Source organism: Alosa pseudoharengus, unplaced genomic scaffold (genome assembly GCF_046254945.1).
Source record: "Alosa pseudoharengus isolate Yale_2024_CS ecotype anadromous, Long Island Sound unplaced genomic scaffold, YU_APseudo_1.1 YU_APseudo_1.1_scf_5, whole genome shotgun sequence".
NCBI classification, from domain to species: Eukaryota; Metazoa; Chordata; class Actinopteri; order Clupeiformes; family Clupeidae; genus Alosa; species Alosa pseudoharengus.
Genome location: NW_027468837.1, coordinates 17,912,078 through 17,925,882, shown reverse-complemented (window position 1 = coordinate 17,925,882; position 13,805 = coordinate 17,912,078). Strand labels below are relative to the sequence as shown.

At 40.9% G+C, this 13,805-nt stretch overlaps 1 protein-coding gene across 2 annotated transcripts; it reads right to left on the bottom strand.

Moving 5' to 3' along the window:
* Nucleotides 1-109: 109 nt before the first annotated feature.
* Nucleotides 110-13,443, bottom strand: LOC143104764 (TRAF3-interacting JNK-activating modulator-like). 2 transcript variants are annotated; one of them, XM_076269051.1, is made up of 14 exons: nt 13,229-13,443; nt 12,239-12,665; nt 7,332-7,470; nt 6,391-6,448; nt 6,158-6,185; nt 5,502-5,531; nt 5,314-5,409; nt 3,927-3,998; nt 2,515-2,655; nt 1,992-2,129; nt 1,599-1,701; nt 1,290-1,363; nt 848-946; nt 110-494 (listed from the first exon to the last, which is right to left on the bottom strand). In XM_076269051.1, the coding sequence occupies exons 2-14, from the start codon at nt 12,605-12,607 to the stop codon at nt 297-299; spliced, it is 1,545 nt and encodes a 514-aa protein (XP_076125166.1). In that variant the 5' UTR covers nt 12,608-12,665; nt 13,229-13,443; the 3' UTR covers nt 110-296. The 2 variants fall into 2 exon arrangements, with proteins under 2 accessions (XP_076125166.1, XP_076125165.1); XM_076269050.1 differs by having other exon boundaries at nt 111-494; nt 12,239-12,668.
* Between the last annotated feature and the right edge of the window lie 362 nt (nt 13,444-13,805).

Here is a 13,805-nt window from a genome sequence, read left to right as displayed (position 1 = left end):
TGTCTTCATCTCAATATGTATAATTTAGCACTCACCAGCACTTCCTTTTTGGCACCCTAAAGCAAACAAACCATGCATTGTATTCATACAAAATATTTAATGAATAATCTGAAAATTTGCATTTGAAGTATATTAAACAATTACTCTGAAGTCAAATCCACTTTAACATTCAAATATTACTAAATAGTTTCATTATATATATAAAAAAATATTTGACCTGAAACTATCTGTACAAACATGAGTAAATAAAATTTCAGTTTCAAAGCTTAGACTGTTTTCTTCAGTTGGGCCTCCCATCAAATGGGTTTAAAGCACTTTGGATACTCTAGTGAGGTCACTTCCTGTATGCATCTCTCTGCATAGTTCTCCATGATCAGGTAGAGCTTCTCCAGCTCCTCTTTGTTTGTTGGATGGTGGAACCATAAGAGCGTCATGGCAACCAGGAACAGGACCAGAAGGAAGAGACACAAGCCAGTCCGAAGGAAGTGGCGCCTCTTAGTGGAGAGCAATAGAGAGACAAGGGAGAGAAATGCAAACACTGATTGTTAAAGATTAACCACTTTAACTATGATTGTTCAAATGGAGATGCCTACTTTAACTGATGTTATGCTTAACATATATATTGTAATAATTGGCATTCATCAACATTATAGTAATCTGATAACTTTGGTGACTAAAGTCGGAGAGTATGACTTGTATTGGCCTTAATGCCTGAATGCCTAAACTAGTGCTGGCCTATTTTGCCTTACTCTTATTCAAACAGTGGTTTAATTTTTGTCCAGGACTGATAAAAGTGATGCCGTGGGAATAAACATGGTGATGGAAAAAAGAGAGATTTACAACTGACCATCCCCCTTGTGTGTCGAGTCGTCCCCTGTTGTGGTGCTTTGAACCCTGGCTGGCAGTTGTGATCTGTCGTGGACAACTCCGGTACCACCATGGCATTCTGTGGGGTAGAATAAACTTGCCAAATTTAGTGGGACACATTACTGTCATGTGAAGTAGCAAACGGGGGAAAAGTATTCAATCTGTTAGATTTGACTGCATTTCATACAACCAGTAACCAGCTAAAAGAGTAGAATAGCAAGGCTATCATAATGCAGACTAATGTCTCAAATCACTATGGAGGTACTGGGTTAAGGAATTAATGAACAAGTCTTAAAAAAACAACAAAGATTCATTTAAAATTTAAATTTAATTTCAATTCAATTCATTTTTCACATCTTAACATAATTTAAGTTTTAGTGAAACGAAACTATATGATCTGGAAGTCAAATTAGTCAGCTCACCGGTCTTCCTTTATGATGACATGCTTGCGTCGTGCTGTGGTGGCCTGATGGTGGGGCTATTGAAGTGTTTGTATCTAAAAGGAGAATGGACAGTTAATTGTTTATGGGTGAAACATGTCTGTTGAGTGATAAATAAAATATGCATTTGAATAAAAGCGCTATGAAAGACATGTCCATGACCTTCACCCAGTCGTGCCTTTTGTGTCACATTGCGAAAGGAATGTAATTGTCTCCTTACCAAAAGCCCTTCAAGACTATGATGACTCCTAATATAAGCAGAAGTTAGTGACTAGCCCTGATGAACCGTACCCTTCTGAGGCACACTGTGTTGGTCCTGTTCCAGGAAGGTGGCACACTGCTCCTGCAGTTGCTGCAGCTGCTCCTGCAGGAGAGCTTCGTGGAGGGCTGATTTCTGAGACATAATGATTGTAACACCGAATCATTTAAAAATCACAAAAAGAAGGTTACACTCCAAGTGTGTTATGCTGCCTTTTATTGGCTGTCTTAATAATGTATGAATGGTTGAATTAATTGATTGATTTTGAGACAAAACAACTATAATATGCCTCTTGCATGATAATATTTGCTGGAGTAAGGTTAGACAATAAGAGATCATCTGAATTGTGAAGTGTAAGATGCAAAGCTAAAGATGATCATTTGGAAAGGTTTCACTCGACCGATGCATTAGATGGCCTCTCATACCTCCACCTGGCTCTGCAGTGTGAGTGTCTGGTCAGAGCTCTGCTGTAAGGAGACCCTCAGCTGGGCACACACCAACCCCTGCTCCTCATGGAGCTGCCTCCAGTGGTTCGACTCCTCCTGGGCCCTCTCCACCTCCCTCTAGTAGAGACAGGCAGCACAACAACCCACAGTCAGAAGTGGAGCAGAGAGAGGGGCAACACATTATAGCACATAGCACAGTAAACATTTCTTTACTCACATAAATAGCAGTTGAAAATAAGCTACGAATCTCATTGACCCCTTTTTATGTAGCTGAACATAAGTCCAAGCTTTACTTTAGTGCATTAGTCCTGCCCTTTGTGGAATCAGAGATAGTGACAACAGCTTGCTCATTTTGCCCAGCTCCATGCCATTATCATGAATCTCAAATGTTGTTTAAAGCAAAGATTCTAGCGCTGTGTTCTAGAATCTTTGGTTTAAAGCACTAAACAGACACGATCAGCCTCGTCAATATTAAATGAGTCACGTCACGTGTAACAGTCACCTCTAGGCTGATGACCCTGTCCAGGGCCTGTGTTTTCTCCTCTGTGATCCTCTGTAGGCTGGCCACCGTCCGTTCCTCCTCCAGACGGAACTGCTCCTCCATCAGCATCAACAGCCTCTTGCCTTCGTCCTTAGAAAACCTCTGATGGACACATAATGGGACAATGATGCACACTTGGCATCCACAGCTACTAACTCACACTCACACTCACACACACACACACACACACACACACACACACAAATATGGCTATATAATCCTTATTAACTCATTAAACCGATTTTAAAAAAAGCTTAAAACTTTTTCAACTCAAATCATTTACTACACAACTTCAACTGACAAACTCTTGATTGACTGGAGGACACTGGTGAAACTGTGTGCAATTCTACATGAAAACACGAAAGGACAAAAAGGCTGACAGGAAACACGTACATTCTAATGTTTATAGATGGTTGATGTGGCCAACTGTGTCCATTTGTGGTGAACGTGACCTATAACGTCCCCTTCCTCAAACACAGGCCCGTCTACCCTGCTTGTAGCTGCAGTGGTGGGCCAGCAGGAGGCAGCAGGGGCAAGTGTAGTTAATATTCCACCCCTTATCTGCGGAGGTGCAGGTGCCTAACACCAAGGTGGGCTATAAACAACTAAGCTACATGTACTACACATAGTCCTATATAATGGAAATAAACATAAGGGCCTATAATGGAAACAAACATAAGGGCCTATAATGGAAACATAGGGGCAACAGAAGCACCTTGTGGCTCTGCAGACCTTATGGTGAGCACCTGGGAAGTGGGAGAATTCTATAGTTGGGGGGGGGGGGGGGCTATGAAGTCAGAGCTTTGCGAGAGCCCCCAAGAGAACGTTTTGACATCACTCAACATAGTGAAAGATAAAAATTCCATGCCCAAATAAGTCACTTCATTGTTTGGTTATGTTATATTAATAAGCACAGGTGATTGTGATATGGAACAGTATTTCCCAGTTGTTCCCAATACTTCCCAGTACTTACTTCCCAGCCACATGAACACACTATTATTAACTCAGGGAGCATTACCACAAAGAGTGCTAAAAATATGCCTTTTGGGGGGTTTAGAAGTGTGATGTCACTTCTGTAAGAGCTTCTGTGTGCAGTTGAGAAACATGATTATTATCTAATCCAAACTCATCTCATCTCACACGTCTCATCTCATACTGCTGTTTTCAAACACAGCTCTCTTCCTCATTCAATGTGTCGGACTGAAATCTGATTGTTTGTTTGCATGTAACCGCACTGAATGATTTGTGATTTCAAAAAGCTGGCGGCTTCAACACTGCAGCTAATGTTAATAGCTTATAGTATGTATGTAAGAATGTACAGATAAGACAATGTGGTGTGTGTAGGGATGGTCAAGTGGACAAATGGAACTCACTTGGACGCACACCTGTAGCTGAGACTCAAGAGCACCAATTTGACATTTCATCAAGTCTTCCTTAAAGCACGCCTGGAAGAGAGTAAGAAGGAGAAGAGAGAGAGAGAGGAAGAAGAAGAAAGAGAGGGTAAAACAGAAAAAGGCATCACTGATGTCAAATCAAACCTGAAGTTCCAATTTTGTTAAAGTTAGCACAGGCTAGGAAAAATGGCAACAAACTGTCACACATTTCACTACTCAACATGCCTCTGTTATGTTCGATTTGTTTCATATGAAGATCAGTAGGTATTTCTAATCATTAGCTGAGAGGGCAGCTGAATGGGTGACATTGAATTATTATCATGTGTCTCAAATTAGATAGCCTGTGGCGCTCACAATGGCAATGATTTTTCATACAGAATAAACTTCAACAAAGCTTTTGGGAAGTATTTCACAAAGCTGACATTTGGGTGGGTGGCACTGTAAGGGCTCCTACACACAGTTGCGTCAACGCATGCCAGTGAGTGTTCCAGATGGTAGCTATGCAAATGACTTGAAGTACAACCGTAATTTGATTGGTTGGTGCCGTCCGTAGATTGACTTGATTGGCCGGTGCTGTCTGTCGGTGCAGCAACAGCTGAACTTCTCAACGCGAGCGACGGGAGAAACGCAACGCAACGGACCCACAATTCAGTTCGGCAACGGATGACGTGAGCCCATGTAAAGTGAATGGGATGCATCTCCAGCACTGCAACGCACGCAACTGTGTGTAGGAGCCATAGTGATCACCAATGGCATCCCCCTTCTCTCTCTCTGTCTCTATCTCTCTCTCCCCCTCTCTCTGTCTGTTTGTCTCTCTCTCTCTCTCTCTCTGTGCGTGAGTGTGTTTGTGTGTGTTTGAGTGTGTGCAGTGCATTAACTACAGGATGCAGTAGCCTATGTAGCATTGCACTTTGAGTTACAGCATGACGCTGACAAGGTATCTGTCTGAAACCACATATTTCCTTCCAAGAAGCCTGGGCTGCCAGACAGTTTCAGTTTGAGCTCTGCATTGGGGCTGATAACAACCTATCCAGCAACTGAGTCTCCCATAAGCTCTGGTTATGTGTCAGTCAGTCAAAACACAGTGTGAACACATTACAGTAAACAGTGGTTATGAATTGTATAAGTTGTCATTGCCTCTTAAATAAGTTCCTCATGACGTGCAGTATATACTTAATATGTCTATTGATCTCTCTCTCTCTCTCTCTCTCTCACTGTGTGTGTGTGTGTGTGTGTGTGTGTGTGTGTGTGTGTGTGTGTGTGTGTGTGTGCGTGTTTGTGTATGTTTGTGTGTTTGTGTGCCAGATATTAGGGGGGGGATTAAGTAAAAAAGAAGATACAAAAAAAGGGGGGGGGGGGAATGTACCCTCCACATTTTGTCACAGTACGCCAGTAAGGTGGAGGTTTCCTGCTGAAGAAGAGCCAGCTTCTGCTTGAGGTGCTCTTCTCTCCACAGCGCCTCCTAGAATGAGCGAAGGGTTTCATTTTCTGCTCATTTCTTTCCACATATACATTTAAATGTGTGGTGTAAGAGAACACTGCAGACCTGCTTACCTTTAAATACTCTCCTAGCTGAAAAAGATCCTACAAGAGCAACGAGATAGGGGAAGAAAACGAAGGATTGTCTGGTCACTCATTACTTGTACACACACACATACACATGCACACATATACAACACATATATGATTTCCTGTACATATCTACAAAAAAATAGACCTTTAATTAAAGGTGCAGTCAGTGATTGCCCATGATGTTGCATTTGTTTATGTTTTTATTTTTGTTTGGGGGACAGAATTCCTCCAATTTGTTTGTTTCCAGTTTTCTAAGCCTGGGCTGCCTACAGAGACCATTTTTTTTACAGTGTACGCACAGGATGGGCAGCTAGCAGATCGTTAAGAGATGTTTGCTGAATGTGACAACAAATTTTATGGGCTTGATATTGTGTATGATCACTGACTGCACCTTTAACTGAACTAAGAAGACTGATCTGACAGTCTGAAGATGAAATAGCGCTCTGCAGTTCACAAATGTACCCTATCATTACCATTACGTAGGAAAAACTAATGTTACATTCCACATTTGAGATTGAATAACAAAACTATGGTAACAATGTAAACATGAGCCAATCCCATCTCTGGGTATCTACAGTAGTTGCATCACCCTCAGTCGTGGGATAGAGAGACACAAGTTATCAGAGTAAATGCCTCACCTCCTCCTTTATGGTTACATAACCACACCTGGGAAAGACAGAAGTCGTCTCATGTCACTCAGGCAAAAAGGCATTGTCAGTGTAAATACAACACCAGTGTCCATAACATCATCAGTGTATCAGATCAGTACCATGAGGTAATTGTGTCAAACCTATTTAAATGCGTTTATTCGTGTGTTATACTCTGTACATACGTAAAGTAGTATTACTAATAAGATGACAGTGTGACTTACTCTGTCTGGCAGCTGAAGTCGCTTACATCTACAGGTCTGCTCCTTTTGTTGTTTTGAGCTATGAAGGGGATAAACATACTTATCTCAAACTTACATGAAAAATATATTTTTAACAAATATTCCCAGAGGAACTTAGTGAGGAACTTAGTAGGTTTTCACAATTTTCTACTTATATTTTCTACTGGTTAGGGAATCGGACTTTCGGTCGGTTCGATCCCTGACTGGTAGGAAAAATGTGGGTCCCCCGAGTGATTGAACAGCGCTCTCCCATATCCACATCCACGGATGAGGTGCCCTTGAGCAAGGCACCTAATCCCCAACTGCTCCCTGGGCACCAGGATTAAGGCTGCCCACTGCTCCAGGTGTGTATGTGCTCACTGCTCTGAGGGTATGTGTGTGTGTGTTTGAATTGGTGTACACTGTGTCTTTTGACTCTGACGCAGTGCGTCGAAACGTCAGTCGTTTGTGCACCTTAATAAAAAAAGTTTAAAAGTTCTCTGAGTGCTCCGGTCATTCCTGGGTGTAGTCTCTCTGAAGTGGCCCAGCCAGTCTTTCTGGTGTACACTGTGTGTCGGTGTGTTGTACACTACCCCCTGATCGGTAAAATGCAGAACACAAATTCCTTGTATATGCAAGTATACTTGGCCTATAAACCTGATTTACATTTACATTCTTGACAGGTTCCTCTCATGTAACTCTTTCAAGCAATATGCTAAACTTATAAAACTTTGCCTGGGGTTCTGCTGCATGCTCTTTAAAGAGCTGAATGGTAGGCTACTTCTAAAGGGGTCTATCCACATTTTTAAAAATCTTACCAAGACCCATATTGACTTGGCAAGAAACACCTTGTTGTGAGAGTTCAAACCAGAATGTACCTTTGGGGGTTGGGGAGCCAAGCTTATCAAACAGTCATCAGATACAGGAACTGTGCCATGCCCTACCTTCCTCACTGGTCCACACACTCCTCAGGGGCATCCCTCCTTCCAGAAAGCTGCCTGTGCTGGATGTGAGGTCGAGAACAGCGCTCTTCATTCCTGTGTCATGTTCCTGCTCTGTACCTGTTGGTGACATCCATGATGTCTAAAAGAGACAAGCGACAGTTACAAGAATTGCTGTGAGATAGTAGTGACTGAGTTAGTTTAATCCCTGTTGAGAGCAAATTTCTCTAGCTCACATTATGTGAGTTCAGAGGACTGATTAAAAGAAAGATGGGACTTTGTTTTATAGGGCTAGTAACAGACTGTAGTTTTACAGAACTATATAATTTATAGGGTGATGCCAGACAAAAAGAGGACACTTCAGCGGGGGGGGGGGGGGGGGGGGGGGTTGTGTCTGGCATCAAAAGACTATTTTGATAACATGAAAGTTTTAATACACAATAATTACAATAACAGCAGGGCTGTTGAGCTCTATACTCGCAAGATACATTTGGATGGGGACCCATCTTTAATGTTGCATAGCCTATCTCTAAATTTGATCCAAGGTGTTTCTGATGAAATACATGAATCTTTTACAGTAGCTGAAACCAGTTGTGTTGATGGGGACTGATGTGGATATGTTGTCCATTTTCTTATATCTATTCAATCATGTCTGGTCTATTATTAGGCCTACCTCTTTTCAATCCATTATTATTAGATATTTCTTTTGTAAAGAAATAGGCCTACATCTATCCCTCATGTTATGCCAACATATTTCATTCACATGAATATAGGCTGCAGTAGATAGAGGATTATTGACATCTGCTGTTTTCAGTGTGCAGGCTATCCCTTAAAGGCAGTTTAAAGGTTCAGCTAAATAAATAGCTCAGACAATGGCAGAAGTGCCGTTCGTCATGTTATATTTTCTACAGTCTATGGTTATGAGGTTATGTGCCATCAAAATGATTTTGGAGACGTAATGTTAAGGTCGGAAAACTCACTTTAGCTGATGAGCTCTCACCCCTCGCTGCCGTTCGATGCTTAGCTGAACATTGTGTAGCCTACCTGTAGGTCGTTGGCACCTTTATTTGCGACCGACGCGTATAAGTGCCTGCTTTGCAGGTCCGGCACTCAGCTTCATGTTGATATCGACCGAGACAAAAACATGGAAATTTACGTTTTAATTCATCAGTGAACTTACACTAAACAAGGAAGTTTGCGCTATTGAGGTGACTGACTGACCAATTAAATGTTTGAGATTACTATCGACCAATGACGGTAGCTGGTCAGGCTCTAGGCCTACACCCTACACTTTCCACTCAATGCAAAGCGAACTGTAGGGGGAGGCCGTGACTAGTATGTGAATGAAAGACATACTGTATATCCATGAATGAAAGAGAGAGCAATGCAAATTCGCTGTAGGCCTAAACATGTTTGAAGCTAGAATAACAAAATCCCGGACGACTTTGAAATTCCGCCCGGACACATTTTTAGGTTTCAAAAAGAGGACATGTCCGGGCAAAAGAGGACGTCTGGTCACCCTAAAATTATTGCTTCAGATGTAGCCTACCAAACCTTTCGTGCCCGTGCCGAACATTCCATTTTTGGTGCTGGATGACCTCCTCACACAAAAAACCTTATTTCTTGAGTATAATACATACCATCAATGGGATATACATACCATTGTAATCAGAAGGATCAGTTCTATGAAATGATGTAAAATACATATGGTAATGTTGATATAGTAATGAACAGTATTAGAAAATCCTCTCCAAATGTATATCCGGAATTTGTCAAAATTTAATTTCATTCACATAAAAATGAATTTTCATCATATTTCTCTACAAGATAGAGAAAAATATAGAGTGTATGAAATTTTCAGCAAGTTGTGGGCTATTTAACAAAAAAGACTGTATTGGAATATCATTAACCTTTCAAAAGTTATGATAATTTTAGTGATCAGTGTAAAAAAATGCAGGAAACGAGATTTAGAATGTTGACAGAATTCACATTCACTTTCTCACCAACAACATAAAAATATGTATAAAAACTAATAATCAAGTCAGAAACAATGGTTTAGATGTATTTGGTCTATAAGAATAAACCATTTATTTGTATATAAGCAAATGCTACAGTCAATAAGAATGACATTAAAAAAAAACATACTTTACCTTACCAGTAATACAGGAAGTAAGTATACTGTATTCATTGAAGACCATTTCCGAAAAGAGACATAAAATATATTTGATTCAACAAATACAACTTCCTTATATAAATCAGTATAATATGAAAATTATATACATATATAAAATGTATTATTATTCATGAAAAGCTAGGAATACAATCAACATCACTCAAAACTCAATGTGTTCTAAACATTTGAAAGTGGATTACATACTTAGAACAAGCCTGTGGAGAATAAACACATACACACAAACTCATACCCACACACACACAAACTTACAGAGGAGGATAGGGAAAGGTGGGGTGGGGAACCATAAGGTTGAACACAGAAGAGCTATGACTCATTACTACACGCATCCCCTTTTGCAGAATGCCAAATCTGACAGCAATTTGTTTATCAATAAAACAAATTCGCCTACCGTTACACTCCAGGGCCATACAAGCTACTTTAGTTTTATTATGTACGTTTTTTATAACAAGCTCCTGCTGTACAGGAATATGTACTTGATGGAAAGACGACAGAGTAGTAGTTGGAGCAGCTGAAAGTGAGGCTGAAATTTCAACGGAAATGCCTACCAGCTGTTGTGATAGATTTCCTCCAAATTCTTTCTGGTTGTAGCTACCAAACCTAGGTTCAACACCAGATTCTGCATTGCATTGTCAAACTTGAAATAACAAGAAGCTACTGACAATGTCAATGTCAATGGAGAAAAGGTGCTTTCTGGTATTCTGCGTTTTTTGGAGTACACAATATGTATTCATCATTTGGTCAATGTCCCCTGATCCCTGAAGACTTGGTTCCCCAGTAGCAATGGATATTAGGGAGGGAAGTGAACCCCATGTAAATGATCAATCCCAGAAACCTGTGAAACTCTTCTGGGGTCTTTGTCCCATGCCCCTGCACTGTTCGCATACGATGGCCTACTAAGCACAAGCTCCCATTCCTTCCGGTTGGTAAAACCACATATGCCTGGGACAACAATGTGAGTAAAAAAGAACATAACAAGTCTATTTCACACAGTTTTTTAGTCTGCACCATCCTACGCACGGCACATAAATCTATACCTTCTTCCTCCATCCCCTCATGGTCTTCAGCATTGTGAGCGCAAGCTCATGAGCAGTCAGCTACCTCTTCAGGCTTGCGAGAAGGTCTGTGTAGGTCTTGTCATCCTCCATCTGAAACAAGAGTGAAATCATACAAATACCTTTATTAATGTAAAAAATAAAATCACAAAACTAAAGATTTGTGCATGTATGCACACAAAAGAAGAGGTAGCCTAAACTATTGAAGCATCCTCAGAATATACTCGAAAAATTTCTAAGTAGGCCTATGAAAAGTCATTGTATTAGACATGGGTTTAGCTACCCTAAATCTGATTGCCTGGCTGGCATCAAGATAAAGACAGATTACATTTCACCTAGTAACAAACTGCTGAAATGCAATAATGACATTTCTGACAGAATATGTGATTTCACATCATGTTTTCTATAACTAAATATTGAGAGGAGTTGTGCTTCATCTATTTCAAGTCATGCCATCTTAGAAAATGTTGAGACAAGCACGTCTGATGTTTGTCATTTAGAAGTTAGCAAGCTAAAATAGTTCACTACAGACTGCACTATAGATAACAACTGGAGGAAAGGCAATAAGTTAATTACATTTCTGACAGAATATGTGATTTCACATCTTATTTTCTACAACTAACGTTACATGTTGAGAGGAGTAAAAATATCGCTCAACTTATTTCATGTAAGAGAACGCAACTTAGAAACGCGGCGCCCATTGATTTATTCAGCTTTGATTTGCTATACTGTCTTGCCAATATAATGCTTACCTAACAAGCAAATTGGTACTAGAATACAAACTTACCTACAGGTTATATAATAACAGGTTTTTAAATGAAACTCTCAAATGAAAATAACTGACATCAAAAGCAAACGATAATATTGCAAGCAGTTCAGAATTATACAGTTAGCTAAAGTTACGTGACGATGCACTAGCCCCCGCTAAGCCATAATGTTGACGCTGATGAGAAAGCATATTACTGTCAAATAACATGATTTAAGGACTTCAAATTAAGATAAAGCATAACTAGAACCGATGTAAAAACAATATTACCTCAGTTTATCCAGCTGTGTGGTTTCCAGTCGAGGTAAACTCCAACTTAAGTGCAGGTGGCATCCGGCTGTCCACGTCAAATGCACCGACTCAAGTGAAAATATTTTTTCAAGACTCATCTTCAAGTATCCAAAACATTTCGCGCCATAAACCCCTTAACCAATCATATCAAATTGAAGCTTATGTTGTCAGCATTACGGGGAAGATTTCAGAAATAAAATCAGTCATTGGACAGCTGAGATATTAGACGATTGTCCATCGTTACTTTTGTAACGAAATTAGAACGGTCGGGCTCGTAAGGGATAAAGGTGTTTGTGCTACATTGGTCTAAGGCAAAGGCCTTTATTAGCCTACCTAAATGTTTATGCCTATGACAGCATTTTTGTTAGTGTGCACCACCCATGGTGAAACCACACTGGAAACAAAGTCCAAGGCTACATTTGCTCATGCCTTATATTATTTTTATTCTTTTAGATTTATTTTATCCTATTATAATTCTGGGCTCCTTCTACCTATGTAGAATAAATAGTTATTTATTTTCATATTACTACTATAACACAATAGGCCTAATTTAACCTACATCCAAATGTTATCTGTAGCAGCCCATACATGTCAGAGATAAACTGACCTCAGCAGACGCACTGATGTGTGGCCAGATGATGCCCAAATCCTGTGATGACACCAGTGACTGTCTGTGGATTAACGGCACTTTCCGTCTGTTCCCCCTCAGGGTCACTTTCTCTTTTTGAGTCGTTTCCTTCCCGCCAGCGACGAGTGCAGCCTCGCTGCTAATTTGCCTCCTCTTCTGGAACTCCCTCTGTCTTTTGCTCCTCATGTTTCTCTTCCAATCGGACTCTTGCGAAGTGCCCGGGCTGCGGCAGCTCGTGACATTGTTGCGATCACGAAGGCATTCGTGTTTCGCGGCCCGGTGCTCCAGCTTCTGGTCATAGCTCTCCGTTCGAAGCCACTGCCGCTTTAGCACGTTATCGGTCTCCATTTCGCTTTGTTTGACGTCTCACTTGATATTGTCGAGGTAGTGTTGAATTAACATCAGTCTGCTAGAGAGAATGGTGAGTTGCATGTCATTACATTTGGTGGAATTTCTGTGAAACCTGCTATGTCTTTCATCCGTAAGGTCAAAGAGGTTGAGTGAACAGGGTGTGTCTCCACCTAGCCCTCAAGGTTAGTTGTGTAGGCTACTCAAATGCATCACAGAAAGCAACAAGTTGAACTCCTTTGTTCAAATACATTCAAACAAAAGGAAACCTACATTCAGGAGGAGAAAAATAACTTTTCTAACAATGCAACAAATAATCACCCATCTAATTCCACCAAAGCCTATAAAATAAGTCATAGATAAATGTAACTTATATGCAAGTCTTCTCACCAGACATACTGATGTGCTCTTATGCACTGAAGAAACACTCTTAAGAACTTGTAATGAGAATATGCATTGTGGAATTATGTATAGCTGTGTGCTTAGCAGCCATGTGTGGGCACCAGGCGAAATGACCACCCACACAGCTCTGAGAGTCTGCTGTGCACATCACTGCACTCACATTGTGCCTACCCATCAGAGAGAAGCCATGGAGCTCTCTTAAAAGTAGGCTAATCATACCTCCAAACGCAAGGCTCTTCCAGAGTGGACAGTCCGTGAGAGTCGGAATAAAAGGCTTGCTTCAGGCCTCTGCTGGCTCTCAGCTGACTGCCCCGGTTCCCGCTCTCGCACCCTCTGGTCTCCGGAACAGCTGCCTCAACCGTCGGCTCTTGCTGTTGTTACTCTTGAGTCTTGACAGGAAATAAGCGAGAGAGCGACACAACCACAATGCAAACACATACACACACAGTGCTTCCGCCTCTCACATGCACCAACACTTCTGTCACTTTTACAAACCAACCCTCTAGAGATACGCCTCTCTTTCTCTCTCTCAGCTACAGATGACATCCGTGGTTGAGGAGTAAAATAAAAACAGGAACTGAGAGATTTCTGCTACTTCTCATGCTTTCATTGAGCCAGTTCATGTTGGTTTATCTTGAGAACTGAACAATAGCATCCACTCAGAAATTATGTTTTCTTACACCAGTGACACAAGCAGAATCACAAGCAGAAAGACTTGCATGAACAAAACTCTAGTGAGCTGTAGAGCATTGTGTGCATTGAAAGAGCGCTCAATATTCCTAAAGTCAGACATTGA